The 25,036-nt window shown below is 41.6% G+C and overlaps 1 protein-coding gene across 4 annotated transcripts in view; it reads left to right on the top strand.

The window, feature by feature from the left end:
* rap1gap2a (RAP1 GTPase activating protein 2a) overlaps positions 1-25,036 on the top strand; it is a 58,858-nt gene that overhangs the window by 9,296 nt on the left and 24,526 nt on the right. Inside the window, exons 1-2 of one of the 4 annotated variants that reach the window (XM_028420036.1) lie at positions 17,673-17,688; positions 17,789-18,320. The exons of 1 other annotated variant lie outside the window; for it this stretch is intronic. In XM_028420036.1, coding sequence (XP_028275837.1) covers positions 18,193-18,320 — 128 coding nt within the window. In that variant the 5' untranslated portion in view covers positions 17,673-17,688; positions 17,789-18,192. Of the gene's footprint in view, positions 1-17,668; positions 18,321-25,036 lie in introns of those variants that run through there. 2 more of the 4 variants (XM_028420035.1, XM_028420040.1) reach the window with 2 other exon arrangements.

Here is a 25,036-nt window from a genome sequence, read left to right as displayed (position 1 = left end):
TTTTTGTCTGTAGGGTGCCTCTGATAGACAAGAGCATGGTGGTGTTTTTGCAGCCATACCGTACAAGTTGGCCTATAGGGAGACATGGTTGTTGCCATGGCAGCAAGAACTGATGATCAGCTATGGGATGGTCAAGTATGGTTCATTACCATGGTGACTGGCCCTGGTTGTCTTGCCATCAAAACGTAAACAGTGGAAAAATACTCTGACATGCAAAGCTTGTGGTTGTCTATGGTGCTAAGGGCCTAAAGGATGTGTGTGTGTCCAAAGCGACGTGTGCTGGTAAGATGGGCCACAGCACAACATGAGGAACAACATGACACCTATAGCTCCTCGTGTCCATTTCATTCATAAGCAAGGGGAATGAAATTTATAACATGCCTACAGGTTTACAGACCCGGAGGGGGGAGACAGCCTCATTAAAGTGGCTGTCGCTGGCAGATGACCAAGCGGGGACAAAAAGCTCTGCTGAGAACAAGGTTAAATCGGATTTAAGTGTTGAGGTATATCAGTGCAGTGGCGACTGTACTGTGGTAATGTATTCAGGGGGAAGATTAAAGCCCTGTGTTTGTGATGAAAAGACATGATTGTTACTGTTTAAAAGGAATATAAAGTGGTCTGTTGCACCACAGCTTGTACACAGTAACAGTTTAAAAACATGGTGCGTGTTAGCTGAGAACCAGAGATGGATGCAGGGAACAGGCTATGTCTTACTGGCTACTCACCGAATTACTCCAAACTCTCAAACAATCAAGCCTGCCCCTGGACAATTAAATCACCCTTTAAGTCATCAGTGTGAATTGGATAATTGTTCTAAACGACACAGGGCATTTATACTAACTAGTTTTGCTTCTGGTTACCCACTGATTGTTTGGGTTTCGGTCGACTTCAACACAAATATATGACTCTTTGGCCATGATAAATGCCATTAGAATTATTATTTAAAGCTATGTATAGCAGCTTCAGCTATGCTAAACTATTAGTTATATTTACCCAAATATTTTTATAGTTAAACTATTTTTTTCCTTTATGCCTGTTTCTAACTGACGACAGATGCAGTAGCCTGGAGGATTTATTCCCAGCTGCCCTTTAATCAATGACAAAGAAGCACACAAACCCCACCAAAACCCCACATGTGCTTTTTGTTCCTTTCTTCTCCCGCTCTCAGTCTCTATAATGTAATGCCACTAATATCACTGTGTGTGCTCTCCTCTTTAAAGCGACAGTCTTGTTGCTCTAAAGTCCCCCAGACAACCAGCTGCCTCTTTGCTTTGACAAATATTTACTTCTTGCTTTTTTCCCTGATGCTACACTCATATACTCACACACACATAGAGTAGCTGATAAGCGCACCATCTGGCCTGAGTGCTGACTGTTAAGGGCTCATAAAACAGACCCTTACCTATTTAGAAGGTCCCTGAGCAGCAGGCAGCGGAGAACGGGTAAACAGCACCCACAATTGCACATGCAACCCAACCACCCACCCACCCACCTGCGCATTCATATCCACGGGGGATGTAGGAGGTGAGAGGATCAGAGGATGTACCTGTTCTTGTTCTTGTTCTTGTTCGTAACTGCTGGTTTCACTGACTTTCTATGAGGATAAAGATACACAGAGATCCATCCTGTAAACAAGCAAACTGGCCCTACAGTTACATCTGATTCAGTACTGCAGAGCACACATCTGATAACACGTCAGTGTGTGTCTTGTTCAGCACAGGAGAATTAATAAACTTATTCTACCTCCATGCTTAACATTAGCATGTAAGTGTACATTACACCTATAAACAATAAATAATAATGCACAGTGCACAGCAGCAAGCAGAGCTTCCTGTGCTCTCAAAGCTTAAAACAAGCCATTTCAGGCCAATCACAGATGCCATGAAGCTTGTTACCCTTGTTACCATATATAATATGGAATAACTCCACACTTTTTCTGTAAATTAAAGAGGAAATTGAATTTTGTTTTATTCCTTATATAGTATTGAGGGTAATGAAAAAGAAGAAATAGATAAAGTAAGCTTTTCTTAACTAAACAGGCTGAGAACTGAGGTCAATGAGAAATTATAAGGAAGTAGAATGTGACATTATTTAATGTGATTCCTGGAATCTGGCATTAACTTGGTAGCTATGTGGCTTTTAAAACATTAAACGACAACAGAATATGTCATCATGTTGCCTTTGTAGTGCTTACTATTTTTTTCTCATCATTTTTTTTCTCAGGCAACAGTAGCCTGGCAGTGTTGCCATTGAAAACCAACTTAGGAGGATGTTTTAAGATGTGCTCTGCAGTTGCCTTAAGGATTTACCCACAAACACATGACTTAAGCTGGCGGCAAATTACAGCCCATCTCCTCAGCATCTAAAAGGAAGAAGGGAGCGTATAAAATGAAAAATAGAATGAGTGAAAGGATGGAGATAGAGGGTGGTGTGGAGGAGTGAAAGGCCTCTTTCAAGTGTGATGGAAGAGAGCAAGGAGACCATAATAGAGCTCCTTTCCTGAGATTGAACAAGCAGAAAGAGGAGGAGGAGGAGAGAGCTGACCTTCCTTCCTGCCACTGCTGTCCACCCCTCACAGCGAAGATGCACTTAAAATCTAATGAGAGAGAAAAAGAAGCAAAAGAAAAATAGGAAGAACTGAAGGATGGAGGAGAAGAAAAACAAGATGGCCTCTTTGTGGGGGGGAAAATGAGCTGTGGGTGAAGAAAGAATGGGTGGATTGTGGTTTTTCTTCCTTCCCCCTCTGTTGTAAAGTGTGACCTCTGTGAATAAAAGTGCGCTTGTGAGAGAATGCATGTGTGTCAGTGCCTTCTCCATGACCCTGGGAGGTCATCCTCAAACATCCACATGAAAGCCGCTGACAGATGGTCGAGCTCTCATCCACTGATGTTTCTGATTTAGAACCCGGTTTGAGCTTTTCATTTTTCACTGTCAGACTGTGTATTGGTCTGAAATCTCTTTTCTTATTTACTCACCTTTAAAAATCTATATTAAACCTGCATCGAGCTCTTGTTGAGCTCAGTGTTTTTAATGCATGCACACATAAACACACACACACACACACTTTCCCTTTCAGTGCATTCATTTTGCACATACATCAGTCGCAGAACAAGGCCCTGTCTCGCTCTGGCAGAGCTGAGTTCAAACCCAATTTTCTTTCAAAGGAATAATTCATCTCCATATGAGCAACCTGCAGGTTCAGCCTCAGCTTGTCCTTGCCTGTTTGGCCCACACACTCTTGCTAACAGCTCAAACAGCAATGGTTTGTGTTGATAGATTTTAGCAATTTACCTCCGGTCACTACAGAATTAAATTACGTGCTACAACAGATGAAAATCTATACGTACAGTGAGGTGAGCAAGTGACATATACTGAGCAGTGAGCCCCCACTCCCACAGTTATTACCTGTCAACCTTTCATGGCTCATGTGATACCCACATTATTTACAGTAATCATTTGCAACTAGGATATGTTTCAGCTCTGAACAACCCTCAGTAGATATAGATATTGCTTGTCAGGTAACTAAATGTTGAAATGTGTTTTACTTTAGATGCTGTTACTTCGTAGACTGTGTTTAAAGATCGATTCTGAAAACTCTTTTCAATGTTCATTGTGGGATGTCGATGAGGAAAAAAACTAGAATATTAGGGCAATGAGAGCAGCAGTCTGAGACAGCTGGTGACCATTGACAGTAAAAACTATGGACAGAGCTTCCGTGACGTCACCCGTTTGTTTCTGAAGAGCCGTTTTGAGGCTCGGTGGGAGGTTCCGGGACGTGATGACCGCCGCCATGTTGACAGCGTCACGTGCGCCAAAACTCTCAAATATGGACAAAGAGGGGGAGCACGAGCGGGGTTTAGGGGGGCGGGCGATCGTGGGAGCAGGAAACTCACGCTGTGATACGGCAACTGTCTGTCACTCAAGCGGCAACGCCCATAATTATGCGTAATTTTATGTCCGAATACAATTGAAACGAGTGAGTTGTAAAAAAATTCACCCCCCGTACAATTGACACTAGAAGAGAACCTATCATCTGAGACCAGAGTGGTTTTTTTGTACCAGGCTGTAAACATGTTAATTCTGCTGTGAAGTCGGCCATTTTAACATGGGAGTCTATGGGAAATTACTCGCTTTTGGAGCCAACCCCAGCTGTTGCAGCGTGAATTACAAGTTTTGACACTTCCGCATGGGCTTCCACTTTGAGCCCCGAAGGTTGCTGCTTGCTGGTGACAAAAACAAGAAACCCTACCTAGTCCACTTGCTCAATTTTGACCTGCAGGGTAGCACAGAAGCTGTGCATTTGTAGGCTGTGTTCTCTAAAACATGAAGCTACAGTACATGATACAGTTCCTGACTCATTTTAAATTGAAAACTCTTCCCACAAATAAATGTATGCTAATAGCCGGGGAAGCTATAATGGACGGGAAGTGAATGACTTAATAAAAAATAATGAAACGAAAACAGACGAGAACAGAAAAATATGATCACAGGCCAGTTTTAAAGTGTTGCACAAAGTTGTTTAACTCCTGATTTTGAGTAATCCACAAAGAATTCACTCAAAAAACATGGCTGCCTACGACAAAACTAAATTCTTATTTCATTGGACTATGACCATTTTTACTGCTTACACCATATGTTTTCATTTTGAACATATATGTATTATATAAAATAGTTCATCAATGTGCTTTTTAGTTATGCAGAATGTAGTGAAAGTGTTATTTACTGTTTGTTGCAGCACTATAATTCAGTCTTCAATTTTCCTCTCTGTTGTGTTCCTTCACTTTGTCTTCATGCTCCCTCTATTTCTAATTCCCAAGATGTGCATTTAAACACACATGTGTGTGTGTGTTTTTGTGGGGCAGCCAGCTGTCAGCCGATATTCCAGTCAACCAAGCAAACTGAGAAAGCAGGAAATTGATTTACCTCTCTGATGTTACGCATGACATTATGGTCCCAGAGGAAACAGAGGGAGAAAAAAAGGGGATTAAAGAAACACTGGCTGAACACGGCTCAACAGACGAGGTGGTCAGAAAGTAACAGAGTGTAATTAAAAGGAGGAGATATGGTGACACACAAAAAGTGCTTCTGTGCTTCTGTGTGATGCCATCTCCATGAAATTGTTTGGAACAGAAGACGAGCGCAGCTTCATTTATCCTCTTCTATTTTCATACCTGTCAGAAATCCATTTGCAGTCATTTCAGTGATTAGTGACAAAAACAAAAACCTGTGGATAAATATTGCATATATATGTGTGTGTGTGTGTGTGTGTGTGTGTGTGTGTGTGTGTGTTTGTGTGTATGGGAGAGACAAAATATCACCGCAACCCAATTAACTGTCACATCACTAGGAAGTGATAAACAATCATAAGCCTGGAGTGTGTGAAAATAATGGTCTGATGACATTTCTGTTGCAGCGAAATGACAGCAGTGAGCAGAGAGCTAGTCAAGGCCAGTGTGCTCGGTCATTAACAAAGGACTGTCTGTGATTTGACACTGCAATCAGTGCTCACAAAAGGAACGGATTTATCTTCTATTCATCAGCACCCTGCATCACTCGCATCTCTCTTCTCTCCTCCAACGCATGTTGCCTCTAATTTCTGTCACTTCCACAATTGTCACACTTAAGCATTTTTAGACCTTGAATGGATCTGCCTTTGCTAACCGTTCTACAGTTTGTGGCATCCCTACATCTGATTTATTCTACTCCTATGTTGGGATTAATGCATAGACAGTGCAGCACACACACCACACCCATCACTGAATCGGACTATCATTTAGACACAGGTGACTTGACTGCAGGTTTTACGTTTATAATGCTATTGTGTTGACAAAATCATCCCACTGACAGACTGACGAAATGTACTTGGACCTGCCTGTGCTGTAATAGTCTTGTCGTAGTCTCCACAGCAACAGGATGTGTCCTCTGGTCTTCGCACATGGCTGCTACTAGTAAATTCTATAACAACATGCATCTATAGTCATTTGGCTGTCAGAGTAGTTGTGGCAATAGAAAGGGAAACGTCTGCAAATTGAAGTTACAAGGCAAACCTTTCTGCCATTTTCATTGCAACCACGGTGGCATATTTCAAAATTTGACTGCTGCACTTATTTTCCTGGCTGCTGTGACAGTATAGCTTCACTGTCACAGCTGGAAAATACAGTTTAGCATTTGGAGCATCCATACCTATGCACAGAGGCTCAAAAGAGAGATGGCTAGGCTGAAAATGACTATTGAAAGTAGACACTCAATAAAGATAAGGTAAATTTAGAAAAAAACATCTTTAGCTTGGAGGACCTGCAAACTAGATTATTTCATAATAAATATGTGTTTTTGACAGTCTCTAATAATCTGGAAAAAGGCTGTCTTGGACTGGTGACCTGAGCAGGCTGTACTCTGCCTCTCCACTGATGCATGCTGAGATCAACTCCAGCCCTCATGACCCTGACAAAGATAAATGTTATAAAGAAAATGGATGGATAGGAGAGTGGATGGAAACACATCCTCTCCATCCTCCCTTGCCTCCGTCCATTAAGTCGTTCTCAGATTTTTATAAGACTGGACATGCAGGCTGGTGTTTCTCTACGCAGCTGTTACTGATTCACTTATGTCAGATCAGTCATTTTTTCCAAGAAGAGACGAGTGACTGCATAATGAGGGCTGAGGGTCAGGGTCAGTTTGGGATTTCTTTTCTCTTTGTTTGTCTCAGACCATAATAAGGCACTTTCATATTCTCTTTGATGTGACTTGAATCTTAAGATATTTTTCTGAAACATAAGATATTCATTAGATCTGGAATTTAGTATTAAAAAACTAAATCTTAAACATTTTTTTTATTTTTTTTCTTAAACCCCAAAAAATGTGCTTCTCTGACACAAAATCAGACACAAAAACACTATTCTGTCACAACTGATGAATCCATGACAATTTTTTAGCACATTTTATAACACATGTATCTCTGTTTTTGAATCTTGCTGTCACCTTTTTTCGCCACATGTGTAATCACCTGTGGAGATGACATACATTTGTCATGTATGAATGAATTCTGCTTCCCTCCCCCACCTGATGCTGACAGTTTCCAGCCATGTTGTGCACACACTGCGGCTGTGTTGTCTTGTGTCACAGCCTATCTAGAGACCAGACACCAATAGTGCTGCTGATGGGTCATCCATCAGACACCACTTTGGATGCTCTGAGGGTAAAGAGAGCAGTTTGTAATAGCTGTCTGGGGTGTCAGGCTGTAGTATATGAAAGTATGTGTGTGTGTTGTTGTTGTGTGTGTCTCTCTCAAAAAATGCTGTTGTTCGTCTCTGCATCTCGGTTCTGCTCTGAATCTCACAGAACCGCTCACTGGTTTTGCTGCTACGTTGTCACAGGCTGGTCCCATTTCCTCTTTAGTTTATTGTTTTCCCTGTATGTGTTACAACATGTATATGGATTCACTGTCATTATTGCATGTTTGTTACCTGTATAGACAGGTATACTGGTTTCGATCAATAGACAGTCGTATTGACCAATCAAATTTGAGCATGCTTTAGTTCCATGTAGATAAATCATTGTGTTGTGTTGTAAACTTTAGATGTTGTCTTTCAAAGCCATTAGTCAGACCTGCACACCTTCCCCGAGCTGTTTTTTTATCTGTTATCTAGACATCTGATGGTTATACTTGATGCCCTGACCTTTGACCCCTGCGGCAAGCCATCAGGCGACAGCTGAAGGGGCTCTCTCACTGACGTGTTTCTTGCACTTATGAATGCAGGCTTGAAAAAGAAATTTCAGCAAAGTTACTTCTATAAAATGAATGTGAGTCCTCCAGTGCAGGTTGTGCAATATTAATGAGTCACAACACTTGAGGCATTCAAGCTGAAATTAAAGTAATAACGTGACAATTTCATATAAATTACCTCTGTTGCCGTCTATTTCCTGCTGAAATAGGACAGCTGTGATCAATCTTGCAAACAGTTGATGAAAGCTTTTACAGTTATTGCTTCTAACACCAGGTGGCTGATGTGTAATACTTTATTAGAGTTTGCCACCGAGAGGCAAACTTTTTTTAAACTTTTGTTTTTTCAACTTTTCCAGCAAATCAACTTATTGATAACTCACTTCTTTTTCTGCTGTGATGAGTCAGAATGTCACAGTGTTGGAGACAGAAAAGACTGCAGTGGCATGTGTTTAAAAAAAAACAGTAGTGGTTCTAGTTGTTCTGTACTGCCATGCTTGAAGGCGTGTGGTTGAACTCATTGCCACCATGGTGATCTCTCTGCAGTTGCTGTTTAAAGCAAGCATGACTGTTCTCCTCGGACAAAACTGACTCAGTTTGTTCCAGGCTCAGACACATGAGACACACATTTGTACAGTATGAAACAGCTAACAACTGCTGAGATTTAATCATCTCATTTTCTCTCTGTCATTCTTTAAGGTTTGGCCTGTGTGTGTGTGTGTTGACCGTCACACGGCATGCGTTCTGTCCCTCTCCTCCTCCTCTCTCCCTCCATCCTCCTCCATCTGTCGCCTCTTGACAAACACATGGTGTCTTGTTTGGTCGACTCAGCAAGGCCCCCGGCTCTGTGGGCTACATGTACAGTCACACACACACACACAAACACACACACCACTCTCCACCATCTCTCATGCATTGTTGTGTCAGATATTAACAATGAGGCATAGGGTGTGAAGGAGTTTAGTTCTGACTGACACGTGTAGCATAAGGCAGGCAAAGGAAGACTAAACGTGAAATGGCAGCTTATTGTGATGGTAGATATTGAAGAGCGTGCTGTCACTCACTTGAGGCTGATAGCATGTTCATCCTGTGTGTCCTGAAACTGTGCCAGAGTATTAAAGAATGTCCAGAGAGACGTGTGGAGAAGATACAACAGAATGGAGGAAGATACGAGTCACAGAGGACAGAGGAGAGGAGCGAGCTGGCTTAATTAATGTCGGCTGTTGTAGAACCAAAAAGAGAAACTCACAGACAGATGAGCGGGTGCTTTTATGCAGTTAACTACTAAACATAAGCAAAAAGTAACTTAATGTATGTACACATTTAAAGCACTTTTTGTATTTTATTTTCATGCTACTTCCTATTTCCTAATGTGGTATTATGCCTACTTGATAGCAGTTCTCTCAGACTGTCCATCTAATAATGGAGAAAATAATCACAAGATTATTGTCTCATATTCTCATAATAATATCACCCTAACAGTGTGGTGTGGTACAGTGTCTTGACATTAGCCCTCCACCTCTGTTTAGCATGCAGCTGACAGAGTAAAACCTGACACCGGCCTCCAAAGAATGCCAAGGAAGGAAGACATGTGCAAGTCTATGTACAGGAGCTAAAAAAGTTGTCTCTCTAAAGATGCTCTTTTGTCTTCACACACAGGGAGAGGCACTGTGACACTGTTTTCACCGGTCATGTTTTAGTGTCTCTGTAGACTAGTCTCAGTAAATTGTAAAAAAAGCAGGTCAGCATGGTTAATGTGTTTTTATTACTGTCATATAGTTTAGTTCAGGCACTGATAGGAAACTTGTGATGTCCATTAAATGTTATAAGGAATAATGCATGTAACGCAATGTATTCTCAGTACCCACTATTTAATTATTGTTTATTATATTGTTGTATTCTGAATAGTTTCCATTGCTCTCCAGTGTCTTTATACTGTGTATAGCTCTATTGAAATGCTAGTGATGCTGCATGCTAGCTCATGGACTCAGCGCTTGTTAAGATGATGTGGCCGTGTAAGGATAACAGCAGTTCAGACTCACACACATTCAAACATCATCACTTAGATTGTGACACATTAATTATGATGGTTGCAGTGATGGGAGGTTGTGTGACATATTGATGTTGTGGTGGTGTAATACAGTCATCGTGCTGTCACATGTGTTTTAGTCAGTTTCTTACAGCGCTCATGTCGTACAGTTTTATTTTAACAGTATAAGGCATGTATTAATCACACATCTGGTGCATGTGTGCAGCTGTGAACTCAAGGTCTTGTACAAAGCTTTCATTGTTCAGGTTTCAAGAGAAATATTTCTTCAGTACCAAGAACACTTGAACAAGACAGAGAGAACAAAGGAGAGAACAAAGAGGAACCTGTTTGCCACAGGTTTGTCTTATTTTACACAGCAAATGTGGTTATATAGGTTTAGTTCATTTGACCATAATGTGGACCCTCTTTGCAGATGTACATTTTTCCCCACTCTTTATTTGTATGGTCCATTTTCACATCAAGTACACAGAAGACTCTCACAGCACTCAATGTAAAATAAATCCCTAGAAAACCCTTAGAAGGAAAAAACAGCCATTTGCTGCCTGAGTCAGCTATACGTCCTGAAGAGGGGGGGAAAAAGCAAAGTCAGGCATGATGGCTCTTAAAACAACAATAAGCGAAATACTATCCTTGATAAAAAAATTTTAATATTTTTCCTGCTTTGGCATTTTTTTTAAAAGCAAATTGTGTCTGTGTTTGATTTTAATCCAGTAGTCCAAGGCATCAAGTGTCATTTGCTATGTGACCGTATCCCATTAGTACCAATGAGAAGTAATTTAAACTGTCAATCACTCAGAGCTTGTTAAAGTAATACAACTGGTGATGAATGAAATAGTAGGAAGATTAAAGTCAGGACAGATACATACACTAAATGCACCTGTATTTTGTTCACTTACTGTAACTATCCAAAGTAGTGCAGTGCTCATTTAAAGCATGTCTACTTGGAGCGATTACAGACATTCACCAAAAGAACAGACGAAGCTACACATCCTTCTTGAGAAATACACCTGTCAGGACATGCTGCCATCCTCGCCTTAATCCTGCTTTAGGTTTACAGAGGCCGGAGGAGCAAAGCTAACGCTAACCATTGCTAAATAATTGTAAACACCTTAAAGGTAGGGTAGGAGATTTCATTCTGATGCACTTTTTGTTAAATTAGTGTAACTTTACAATCCGATAGCAACCAATTAGTTCGGCAGTTTCACATAAAAAACAAAGAATATGAATAATCTGTGGAAGCTATAAAACGCTAAAAACATCAGCCAATCCTCCGGGACGACCCTGCGCGGAGTATTGGCTGGTTGTCACTCTCTTCCTGCTCTGCGCGCACCAGAGAGGTACGTGCATGATAGCCGAAGTCACAGACCGCAGCTCGTCTTCAGGTAATGCGTGTCCATGTGGTTGGAGGTGTGGCTTCGGGGTGAGCTCCGAGAGAAAGGGGCCTGTGTTTACTTTTGAAATCTGGCTGACACTCACTGAGTTTTCAAAATGCCTGCCCTACCTTTAATGTGTTGCTTTGACTGATTGATTTCACATAAACACAGCAAAGATCAAATAAAGTATGACATTTCATACCCTCAAATCAAAAACTGCTTCATTTAGGGTGTTTGTGAATTAGTTCCTGAACACACATACACACTTTGACATATATCTATATAGATTCTGCATATTCATCTGGGCAACCTGAACTCTCTCAAAGGTCTTTAGCGCTTTAAAGTTGTTTGTCATGACAGCAGCTCATACAAACAAACATACATGAGTTCCCAGCACCTGCTTAGCAGGAAGAGCCAACATAGAGAGATTCCATGCTTTATATAGAGAGGCGTTCTTGTGGTGAGGTGTTGGAGCTGATTGGATGTCCCAGTTTAAAACACATTTGTCTTCCTGTGCTGCCACTTGTAGTTGTGTTCACATTGAGCTTCCCATGTCATTTACCATGATATACAGTGCTGAATGTGGGTGCAGGATTGTGTCTATGTGTGTGGATGCGACCATGAAATTTTATGTGCAGATAGCTTGTATAAGAGCAGTACAGTGCGTAGCGTAATAACTCACGTCTGTTAACCTTGTCTGAGATGGACTGACAGCACGTTGTAGTAAACTTATCCTAAAGTAATAATCCACCACCACCTTCTGCGGTTTGTTTGGCTGCTCTGTCGCTGATGTGGTCCAACAGAAAGTCATGAAGCTTTTACATTTGAAAACAGCTGTCAGGCAGCTCTGAGTAAATCTTTTATCGCACACAGTTGATGATTCATTTTATGCTGCCTGCAGAGGAAATTGGTAGTTTGCATGAGAGGCTGCAGCTGCCAGACAAATAAGAGCGCCACCTAGAGACTCCCAAATTTTATTAAGTTTTGCAGAGGATGGCTTGTATGCTGACAGGAAAATGATCCACACAGGCATTTAAAACTGCAGGTCAACATTAGTAACAAGCGGTTATAATTCTAGACTGTATAAATGGCAGGCCACAGTGAGGGCAGAGGGGATCATTCACTCATTATCTAATTTTGAGGTATGATGCAGTGGTACAGGCCTAGCTGGTTAGCGAACCCAGCAGATGTCCTTGCAACATAACAACTGAGAAGTGCGCCAGTGTTGTTCATTCGAGTGTTTGTAACGTGTCCCTGAAGAATGAGGCTGTGATGAGACATTTTTTTTAGTGAGATCAGTTCATTATTTGTCATTTTATAGTGTTTGTTGACAAGTAAATAAATAGAGGACATAATCAGGGTAATCATTTAATGTCACGCCACCTCTTGTTTTTAAATGTTTCCTCTCTAGTGTACAGTATTTAATGATATGACGCTCAGTGCTGTCGCTGCTAATTTTAGTTCAGTGGGGAACTATTACACTGACCTGATGACACACACCCGTGTGTGAAAATGAAATTATATGTTAGTGGAACAGAAAGAGGAACTTTAGAGGTATTATATAAAGCAGTTGATTGGTTTATGGAATTGTGTTTTATAGTGTAAGCACCTTCATAAATCACTCGACACATCTTGTGTGTATATATGCACTTGATTGTGTTTTGTGCTTTTAAGGAAATGAGTGGAGATCTAAAAAGTGAAGAGTGGAAAGGATTAGCATAGATTAAAAAAAAATAGACTGATAAGCGTGAATAAGTGGCTCCGAATTAATGCAGGTAATCAGTCACACATAACTGGGTGTCTAAAGAGAAGAGAACGTTATCTGTTCTCATAATGTGATTATCACATTTTTATTACTGCCTCCAAAACCTAATGGCTGTGCAGATTAGAGGAGAGATTTTTCATTTCACCTTTCACACAGCCTGCTCCAAGAGGACCTGTAGCACCTGAGGACCTGTAGTGTGAAAGCTCAACTCATGCTCCTAAGTATGAAACCTTTTTTTTTATATAGCAGAACAGTTGTAAAGCCAATTTTGCTCTCCGTTATAGTTTACTTTGTAGACCTGTCGATAAGAGAAATGGGAGACTGGGAGAGATGGGGGGGGGGGGGGGGGGGAGTTGTGAGGAGGAAAAAAACTGAGGTTAATGGAAAATAACACCGACAAGAGACAAAGTGAGAGGGAGAGATAGCATGGTGACAGAAAGAGACAAGAGCTACACGGAGAGGGGTGCTGCTGTTGCAAAGGAGAGAGGAGAGAAGTGACAAAACCAACAAAGATGAGTTCTATGGCTCAAAAAATAAAGCATATTTTTTGAATTTTTGAATTCCTGTTAAAATGTAGTTTGGAGGATCCAAAAAGGGTGCTGAGTGTAAGAGGCTAAATAAAATGAGGGCACAAAAGACAAAAAAAATTTATCCAAAGCAGACCAAACAATAAATGCAGAACCCTCAAAACCCCTTAACACGTGGCCTGCAGCTCTTTGGACCAGAAGACCTGGCTAAAACCCAAACAACCCACCGCACATGGAGGTGGAGCTAAGTTATAACCTACTCAGAGCAGTCATACGCAGAACTGTCCACAGTGAGGATTGATTGGATCTTTTGGCTATAGCCTCGAGTGGCCATTCAAGGAACTGTGTTGTTTGCTACTTCCACACTGGCTTTGTTGCCCATCCCTGTTTGATCCAAACCCAGAATCGTCTTGGTGTTTCAGTCTGAGTGAAGTGACAGCAGCAGCACATAAAAAAAACAGAAACAGTGTTAGCAAGTCTGCCACATGCAGAAAACACTGAAGAGTAAATTATGTTGTTGTTCAGCACTACAAAGACACATTTCAAAGCGATCAAAGCAGCTTAAAAGCCTTTACAACAGTGTGTACATGCTCGGCACGCACAGCCCAGCTTCATGAAAGGCTGTGACAGTCAATGCAGAGATACAGAGCCACATCAATCCGCATTATGTCAGAAATACCAACACTTGAAAGTGATTTCTTTTTTCTTCTAACATTATCAAGTCTGCAGCACATTTTAAACCACATCAAACACGTGTATGCTTCAGAGGTCCTGTACATCGGGCTATGACCTGATGAGAGATAGTGAGCGCTGGCATTTCTTTGTTTACTCTGAGGGCTCCACATTTCATTTATATGACAACATGACATTTCACTTAATCTCTTATTTAAGACATATTTGGCATTTCCATTTGAACTGTGCTGTTAAACATATTGTATTAACAGCAGACACCAATTCCTGCCTGTACCACTGCACAGTGGAGACTTCTCTATCTACACACACACACATACATAGGCATGCAAGTGCGTGAGTGGTCTTTCTATTTTCGCGGCAGTGTGCTGTAGAACATGGAGGATTGGAAAAAGAGATTGAACTGGAGAGGATAGTGTGAAGAGGGAGGAAGTGTGTGTGTGTGTTTGTGTGTGTGTGTTTGTGTGTAAGTGTGATTTGGGAGCTTGAGTAGTTACTCAGCAGCAGTTGTGAAGGTCATTTTCTCCAGCAGGCTTGTAGTTGGGTCAAGCATTTTGTTTATGTGTGGCCGTCTGGGTGTATGAAGCCTTTACCTACTGGATGGCTGTGTTCTTGTTTACTATAAAGGACGTTTTAGAGTTAAGTATGTAATCTGTGTGTGTGTATGTGTATGTCCTGTTATAGAATGAGCTGCATGAGGAGGTGATGTTGGTAGACTGGCATCTGTTTGTTTGTGAGACACATGAGGAGCTGTGAAGTGACAAGAAGGCTGCTTGGCACCTATACCAGACACACAAGCATGTGTGTGTAACTGTGCATGCAGACATTTACACATAAGGGTTAACTGACAATTTTACATGTTGGGCTGTGAATTTCTTCTAGGCCAACAAAAGGAATATAACAAATCATAAATAAAGCTACCATGTCTGAATCAAGTAGCTGTAGATCGTCATAGAGACCCAGTTTAATCTGTCTTCATGCATGATGTTGATTAAAGCTCTCTGTTTATCACTCAGAAACAATGTCACACCTGTGTGTGTTTGTGTGTGTGTGCATGACAGAAAGGCAGAAAGTGGGGCTGAATGAGTGTGAGTAAGTGCTTGTGTGTTTGACAGTGAATAGATACAGGTGTCTGATTTCCCCCCCTTGATGACGCACATTAGGACCCTAGTGGAACAGTCTGTGTATTTACATGTATGCGTACATGTATGTGTCCTGTATGTGTCCTGAGACATCCTCTCTCCTGGGACAGATTGCTATAGTCCAGTTGAGTTGTGAGCTTATTTGACTCCACACAGGAGTTGGGAAAATTCTCAGGTGGCTTTGAGACAGATCGCAGGCTGTGTCAATAAAAAAAAATCCCAAAGTACAGTTTTTGGAAGAGGTTTTTAAGGAAGGGTATTAACCAAAGACGTACCCCGTCTTTTCTTAGATGGGTGTCAAGGGATTCAGCCTTCAGGGGGGCAGATCCTTTGGCAGCTGTCTGGTTGCTATGGTGCTGATCACACACAGGAAATGCCACGTACTATGAGGAGGGAAGAGGGCCTGGCATTAATTGTTGTGCTGCTGTTTCCTCAGCTGAATCTATTCTCTGGCTGCTGGTAGACAATCACAGAAGCATCTCATCTATGTCGTTTATATTTTCTAGGATGACACATTTCTCTAATTATCCTCTGCACAAAGAGTCAGAGACTTTCTGTTCCCACTCACACTAACATTCACCTTTTTATTATCATCCCCACTCTCACCTTGACAAGCTGCACCAGATGTGCAACATGAATCACTGGGTTATTCTGCTGCATCAGGCTTTCATGTTGCATACAGTTTTATGTCTGTGTCCTTGTCTGTCTGCAAAGTTTTATCTATGCTGCCGCAGGAACATCTGATACTGCGCACGGCTATTTTTACCTTTTGAAAATTAAGGTTTATTGTTAGAACATGTTTCACAGAGCAGGAAAATATATAAAAATCACTTCAAACATGAGCACATTAGAGAACTAATGAAAAGCCTGACTGTTTAATGAAGCTGATGAAAGTTAACAAATTGGAGCTACATCTCTCTCACACACACACACACACAGACACTAATGTGGAAAATGTTGCCTCAAACATGACAAATTAAATATTTCACAATGTTCATGTTGGATTTATGAACTAATAAGCTAACTTTCTGGGAAATGTTTTTTTTTACTTTTGTAATGTCGCTGGTTGCTGTTGCATGCCTCCGGTGTGACTACAATGCATATGCAAAATGTACAGGAGGTCACTACTGCTCTGCCTGCGTCACAGGTAAATGTCTGATAACAATGTTGGTCTGATTCAGAATCTATCATTTATACCACAGGTAGGCACCACTGTACATCAGCTGTCCTCATAAAATTCTCATAAAATGTTCTCCATCCGTATGGACATATGAAAATGTATTAACTAACTACAGCTTGTTGTTTAATATGTAACTGGCTCATAAAAAGTATGATGAAAATGAGGCCCCTGTTCTTAGCTTCTATGTGAAAGTCACTCAGCAACTTCTCCCTTTGCGGATTCATGTTTAACAGGTATTACATAACATTTCTATCAATCTCCTCATTTACAGTAAGTGTCGCAAATACACATATTTCCCAGGGTGCCCTACCAACCATTCCTTTAATGAAAAACCAGCCAGACCACAATAAGCAAATGACAGAACAAAGGCTTGAGTTATGAACAGGGTTGGAAGAACTGGATCAAGGAAGAAAGCCATCCAGTCAGTCACTCAAGAAGAATGGGTGGCCAAAGGCAGAAACAGAACACCACTTTAGATCAATATGTTCTGGGAAGATGACTGCTTTGGCTTTGTTTACTGAAGTGAGACAACCGAAAGGAGACGGTCTCTGGCTGGAGCCAAAGAGAAGCACCAGCTTTGCAGCAGAGCAGGAATCACACAGGCAGGTTAAAAGTGGGATGAATAAAAACGAGGTAAAATGCAAAAACATACAGAATATTAGCAGTGAAACAGATGTGCAGCATGGAATTTACATCACGCGTGCCTGTGCACAAAAAAAAGCATGTAAAATCTGTTTGATTATATTTTTTTTCTCCTGTGGTTTCATTTAATCTCTTTTCATTTTCTGAGGTTACATTTCAATTCTAATGTCCTTGGCAACAGCGCAGCAGGCAATAGGCTGATAAGCCTGTTTGAATTGAGATTTCACACGGAGAGATAGTGTGTGTGTGTGTGTGTGGACAGAAAGAGAGAGAGAGAGAGAGAGAGAGAGAGAGAGAGAGAGAGAGAGCGTGTGTGTGTGAAAGGAGGTGTGGGCGTGCTTGCTTTTGCCCAGAATCAGAAAATCAAGCATAGATAAAACAAGGTCAGTGAGATTAATATAAAATTGTTAACAAGGTAGAAACAAGGGCAGGCAGGGATGGAGGGAGACTTACAGTAGAGGAGGAGTGGGAGGAGGCGGTACCTTGCTTCACCCAGCCTATCAGAGCAGAGGAAAAGGCGGGGTTTAGATGGCAGGAAGGAGGGAGCCAAGCAGCAGCAGCAGCAGCAGCAGACACAGAGGAAGAAGAAGCAGAGCATGGTAAGGAGGGAGAGGTGGGAAGGTAGAGGTAGGCAGGCAGAGAGATGCTGTTCCGCTGTGATCACGTTCACCAGGTTGCAACTCTTCTTCCTGTCGTCAGGGACCATGATGTGCTTTGGAACTATGATGTCCAGATTCACTGCAGGAGCAGAGAGCGCAGATAGGAGTTCACCTTGAGCACAGAAGCCACTCTGGACCTTTTGGGATTACAACAAAACAACTGACACTTCAACAGATCAGACAAAACAAAGGGGTCTTTGGAGTCTTTAACTAAAGTCCTGGTCTTGGCTAAAAGAAACTTCCAGAGGCCAGCGCTTACGCAGGTCTCCAACAGCTGTCTCCAACAGCTGTCTCCAGACCTTTTGGCATACACAACCATACATCACAGTGGAACCCCGTAAAGCAACGGCCAAGCAGGTCCTGCACTCCAGGAATCCTGGAGCTGGCCTGACCTTGGGCCGGCTGTCACCTGAACCCCTCCTGGCGCAGGGAGAAACATCCAGCATGTCTCAGACCGGGGGACGGTTCCACAACAAGAAAGCTGGCATCCGGGCTGCCGTGATCCTGATTGGACTCCTGCACAAGTCCCGCAAAGCCAAGGAGAAGGAGAGGGAGAAGGAGGAGAGTGAAGGGTGGGTGAAGTTTAAAGCTGTTTGATGAGGGGGGACAGGCAGGATGTCTGCAGTGCAGGGTCGAGCCAAGATTGGGAGGAAAACTTTATTAGCTTGTCTTTGTTATTCTAGAGGCACGGGAGCACTTTGAGCTCTTTACGGTTCAGTGAGTTTGCATCTGCAGTTTTATTACAGGTCGTTTTTTTATTAGAGCGTGCTTGTCTGTGAGTGTTTTTTTTGGAGTTAGTGTATGTCTTGTTGACTGCACTTGTGTGTGTCTGTGTTTGTATCTGGGTCAGTGGAAATGACAAATGGGAAAGAGAGAGAAAAGGACTGAGGTGTGTAGGTGAATATTGGTGTGTGCTGAGTGCTTTTCAAGAGCCAACAAGAGGGACTGAGAGAATGAAAGGAATGAAACTGTGGTGCAGATAAAGGCAAAGTGTGTGGAAAAAGAGGTTGATCAGTGTTAGCAGTGTCCCTGCTGTACACACACAACCACCACTGGACACTTGTTGATGCCTGTATTGCTAGCTGCTAGCTGTTGTATTATACAGTGTGCGACAACACATTGGAAGTAAGTCGGAGTGGCAATTTACAGTATGTCTTACTGCTCACTATGTGGCAATAAAGAACAGCTGCATGTAAAAGCAGTGTTTTCAAATAATTATGTACTACAGAATGCTCTACAAATGGAAAGAATGTGAATACCAAGTTTGTACTCTTGAAGAAATGGTATATATTGCTTTAGAAGCTTCCTCTATGAATGCACCTGCAAATGGGGAATTTCCCTGCATGCTGTGTTGTAGCCAGATCATCTTACTGCTAATACTACCTTAGCTGTATGTGCAGTCAACAAGACCCCTGAGAATATCCCACCTGGTAACAAGCAGCGTGTGAGAGTTGGCAGGGTCGAGACTGCCAACACTTCCCCCTTTACCCTCCCCACGCCCCCTCCCAGCAGACCTGTTTGGCCAAGCCAGCAATGGCAGCCATGCATGTGAAGTTAATCAGGAACGTGAGAGTTTCTGCGTTCGCTCATACATACAGTATTGCCATGGTGTTGGATATGCAGTGACATCTAGGTTTGGTGTTTGTGTGTGAGTGCACTGGATGCACTTTGCTACTTTGTTCTAATGGCCTGGACCAAAATAGGCTGTATCAAAATAGACTGTAACTCACTTTGCAAATGCTGATAAGTTTATGTGACCTGTATGTATGTGTGTGTGTGTGTGTGTAAGTAATTTAGTTTCGACCCCTGGGAAGAAGCTGAATTAGCAGCCATGCAAACCAAGTAGCTGCCCCAGACTTCCAGGGGCACCTAAAAGCAGCAGGTTTATTGGGTGGGATATAATCGGTTAAAAAATGATCCTGAACAAAATTTTTGTTAGTAGTTATTACTGAATTAGCATATTTCCAAATACATGTCTTTAATTAAATGACCATGAATTCATTGGCTTAAAGCTAACCTGAGGCCAGGTGGTTTTCTATTCTTGAATGGTTTTAGTGGCTCTGGGCAAAAAGTACTTAAAGGCAAGGGTAGACAAACACACACAAACACATTTGATTGGCAGGCGACAAGGTCAATGGGGCTCCAACATTTTTGCTCCAGGTGCCCTCACATGGAAAAAACCCAACCATGCCTGGAGGCTGTGATTTTCTGTGAAGCTATCACACAAACACAAACATATACACATGCGTACATATCTTTTTTACATGGCTTTCACAACCTGTTGTAGGGATTTTTGATTTTTTTGTCTCATATCCTGTGAAAACAGCAGGTGTCACTCAACATTTCTTTTAGTCACTGTTGAGACACAGTTGTCCCAAACATTAAGGGATCATATTTCAAGTGGTGGTTATTATTTGAATAATTGCATCCTTTTAAATCTTTAACACTATGTTTCTTTTCAGGGCTAGGCTGTCCATTGTAAATTGTGTCCTTAGAGCACACAATCTAACTATGAATAAGAGAAAGAGTGAATTACACTGGTTATTATTAGAGTCTAGCATTTCTAACCACATAATGACAGGTAGCTGCAGTCAGAACAGAGTGTTTTATTGGGTTTTATGCTGCCTGAATTTGCAGGAAAGATTTTAAATTTTTTTTACATAGGGAACATGCATGAGCATGTGCAAACACACTCCTTGCCTGTCTTCTGTGCATCCCTCTCAGACTTTATCTCTGCTGTGAGAGCCATCCTGTGTATTTGCCCTCCATTAAGTTGAACAGCATGAGGTCTGCTGCTTGTATCTGAATGTTTATATTACTCTCCATGCATTAATGTTCTCCTTAGCTCATTTATCTCCAGCTGCAGACCTGTTTTGATTGTGTGTATGTGTGTGTAGTGTGTGTGTGTGTACATGTTGTTTGTCCCATTATCTGTGTAGATATGTGTGGACGAGTTGTGTTAAAAAAGTGTAAATGGCTGCGTTTTCTGTCAGTGTGTGGTGGTTTTGGTGCAATCAGTGTGAGTGTGTGTGTCAGCAACACACTCACTTATGACGCCATGTTTGTTTTTTAAACCTAATCCATAATCACAGCGTGTGACTTCCTGTCCACAAGCTCCGTTGTGCCTCTTCTATGTTCAATACCACAACTGACAATTGGCAACAATTTACTACAATTGTGTAAACCCTTTTTGTATATGTATCTAGTCTAAATCATTCTGAGACAAAAGAAGTTTTATAAATTGCAAAAGTACTGAGCCCATGTTGTGTTCTGTGTAGATTATAGCGTGTTGAAAAGTAATACTATGACAAAAAATAAAATATAATAAAATAAACAAAAGGTTACAGTAAGTGATTTCCAATAAGAGATAATGCCCAGAAATGAACTGTGTCCTGTGACCTCAGGGCTTTGCAGGTCCAAGGTTACTCTCTTAAATGGGAGTATCTACCTCTACAGATAGACCTTGCTAATGCAGCGCTTAATAAAGCAAGGACTTAAAGGTTTTGGACACCTCCATTCTTTCCAACAAAATTTCAATCACAGGGCAACACAGAGGGGGAAACTATTCCGTACTCATGATGACACATATAGCCAATGTTAATTTGTGACGTTTCTAGGCAGATTTTGTTATCAGGCCGGTTGGTGATTCTTCTAAAAGTTACATATTATGCCACAAGCCTTTTTACGTGGCTTTAACCTACAAACTGTCTAGTCACCAGTGTGTTTAGGCGCAGTCATGGTCTATGGTGCCTGCTGCTCTCGAACAAGTTTGACCACTTTCCATTTCGTTGTAGTCTGTTGGCAGTGCCAGACTAACAGGCAGCTGACTGCTGTGCAAACATGACAATGATATTATTTGTCTCAGCAGCCGGTCATGTAGAAAGCAAACATTACTATCCATTCTCCAGTGAAATACGTAATGCATGCATATGCATCGCTACATGTATTTAAACTGTCAACACCCCAGCTACCAACATGCTGATAGGAAGGTGCAGTCATGCATCTAATCCACACAGGGTGATGATTGTTTTATAACAATCCAATAACTACACAGTGACCACTCCAGCATCTCCTTCGACCTTCCCCTGTTTCCTTTAAGAAGAGAATTGAGTAATTGAAGCTCGTCTTTAAATCAAAGCCCCTTTCAGGTGCCCGCAAGGCCCCTTATAACCGCTGTAGATCATTTATAAGTGAAAATGTCAAAGTGATGATGAGATCAGACATACAATAAAATGTGCTGATGAGTCAGTCATTAGTCATCCCGCACAGCCTGTGGAGGGGGACTTTGTGTCATGACAGGACAGGTCCTTCATCCTGCTTAATAGCAAAAACTGAGGACATGAGCATTGATTTTGGAAGTTGTCCTCTGCTGCTGCTGACCGCTATGACTGAGGAAATTGAGCAGGTGAAACACAACAATATGGTCACTGCTCTGGACAAGAAACAGTTTTAAAATCAATGGAGAGTCACAAAGAAGTTTTTCAGTGTTGAGGAACATGAACCGTCTGTTTATCAGCAGTTGTATCTTGGGAACCTGGGAATTTTTGCACCTCCAGCCAAGACAAGGTTTGTTAAAGTGAACAAAGACAGCTGATAAGGGCAGAGACAGAGTGTCCGCTACAAAAGAAAAAATTCAAATGTTGTCCTTGGATGGCCCTTGACATTCTTAACTATGCATATGTTACACACCATAATAGCTGCCCTCTTGGCCTCTGTTAGTGCTGTAAAATTGAAGCCATCACTTTAAAGCCCTATAAATCTGTTAAAGAGTTTCTCTTTGTGTAACTGTGTTATTGTTTTTGCCGTCTGTTATGTTTAATCATTTGTTTTGGTCTTACAGTTGTCTGTGATCATACTGTTGCTGTCAGATTTGTTGTTTTAGTGTTTAAACCCTGTCTACACATCATATTTCCCCTCGGACTGCGAAGATTAATTTGATTTTACAGTCATGCAACAGTTGTGGTCCCTTAAGAGAAAATCTCATCAAACACTACTTAGTGGTCTGTTATATCTGTCTGAGGGTCCTTGATACAGGCAGCAGAGAATGGTTAGACACAAATGGTGCACTCTTAGAGCAGTCCTGTTACTTTCAACAAGTGATCACAGTAATACCATCTCGCATGTCTTCCCATCTGGCCCAAGGAATCTGCATTAGATTGTACTGAAGTGGCCATGTTTGGAACTGACAGAATCAATTACACTGGCTGCTGGTCACCACTAAAAAAACCATCAGGTTTAACCTGCCTGGCTTCCTCTGGCATGCAGAGCCACTGGGCAGCGATCCAGGGAAAGACACGACAAACGCACACACCCATACACAGAACAGAGGACATTTGTCTCTAGAATTTTTTTTAATTATTTTTGAATGCGAAAAAAAAACTTAACTCTAACCCTAACCTTAACCTTAATGAAGCCCATGCAAAAGTGTTATATTTTGCAGTTCACCTTGCAGCCCCTAGGGGCTGACTTCAAAAAGGAGTCAGTCACCATAGACCCCCCAGACTTTTTAGTCATTTGATAAGTTCCCTTTTTATGAAAACTGTATAGAAGGTGATGTTTTTTTTTATAACTCGTTTTAATTATATTAGGGCTTAGAATTATGCATCATCATGGCTTTGTCTGAATATGGAGTTTTGGTGGACTGTAATACAACCAACATTGTGACTATGGACAGATACTCAAAATGACACTTCAAACCTATGGATGACATCATGGACATGCTGTCCATACTTACATACATATGGGAGTATGGGTGAAAATGGGTTTAGGGAGTCATTAGTAAACAACCAAATCTATTGTTATGTATTCTCTGTGTATATAACTTAATGCTTAAATGCTCCTTCTCCTTACTACCTGTTGAGCATTTTGACCAAAGGAATAACTGAATAATTATCATTAGAAGTCTCAAACATCCATATCCACTCATTCTAAACATTTGGAGAAATACCTTTTTAAACACATTTCCTACAGGGAAGTGCATTCTTTCAAGTTGCTGCTCTTGACCACCTTACACAGTTTTCCTTCCCTGTCCTCCACTTGCAGTCAAACCCTCCTCCTCCTTACTGTTCAACACAACCTCTTTTATTCACTGACTCACTCGTATTTCCATTCCTCCTTCTCTCCGTTTTTCCTGTCTGCCCTCAATTACTCCCTCTTTTAAACCCTCTCTTGTTTCTCTAGTGTGTTTTGCTCCTTTTGTGATTAGCAGTGGAGGGGGCATGCTAGAATGGGCACACACACATGCACACATTTGTTGACTGTTTGTACAAATATGTGTGTGTGTGTGTGTGTGTGTGTGACAGACAACCTTGTCTTGGGGTGTAATGGATGAGATGGTATTGTCTCTAACAAGTGCCCAGAGACCCACCCAAGACAGCCCTATTTACCCAGCTCCACACAGGGGATTGAGAGTGCTATTTTTAGTCTGCACATTCATTTATTCTCTCTCTCTCTCTCCATACCTCGCTCTGTGGCCTTCTGTCTTTCAGTGATCTGCCTGATGTCCATTCATTCTGTGCCCCCCCCACCCCCCCCCTCTCTATCTTCATATCTCTTTCCTTTTCTACAGGACCTTTTTTTGCCCTGGTGTGGTTATCAAGTAGTCTGATGTGATGGAGCTAGTTGAGAATAGAGGTATTCAGTGTCATTTGCCAGATGCTTGAATCTGTTTTCTTTCTTTGACTCAAGTCAATGAGGCTGGGTGAGATTGGCAGAATGATAAAGAGAAAGTGGGTCCCAGAAAATGAATAGGATTAGGCAGGATTTATGGCATTTCCACTGATATGACAAAGAGAATGGGGATGCCAGGCAACTGTGTTTTTCACTGCAATGCAGCACTGTGCCAGAGGACAAAAAAACACTCTCACTTAAATAAACAAAAAGTTAGCACATGACCAAAGGAAAAAAACAAAGGAGAGTGGTGTCTTTTAAAGGTTCGGTAAGATTGCTATAGCTTATAAAAAGTTCAAAATTCAGTGACAATAAATCAGAGATGTCTATAGAGATGTCTGCTGGAGAAAGCATGATAAGGGCTAGCCATGGAGCGTGCAGTCTGTGATATCACCATAGCCTCTAGTCTGCCCTCAGTCTGTTATGAGAGCCTAGAGAGCAATTTCTCTTCCTCACCGTCTGTAATTCAGACCACTTATCAATCATGTTTACTGACAGGAAGCCTGTAAATGTAACTGTAAACACAACATGTCCTATAGAGCTCTCCCTTAATTACAATAAAAGATTTTTCCTGGCTTTTGTGATTAAAGCTAAAGTAATCTACCCAAGGCTTTCTATT

Source organism: Parambassis ranga, chromosome 13 (genome assembly GCF_900634625.1).
Source record: "Parambassis ranga chromosome 13, fParRan2.1, whole genome shotgun sequence".
Lineage (NCBI taxonomy): Eukaryota > Metazoa > Chordata > Actinopteri > Ambassidae > Parambassis > Parambassis ranga.
This window is presented reverse-complemented; position numbering and strand designations above follow the sequence as displayed.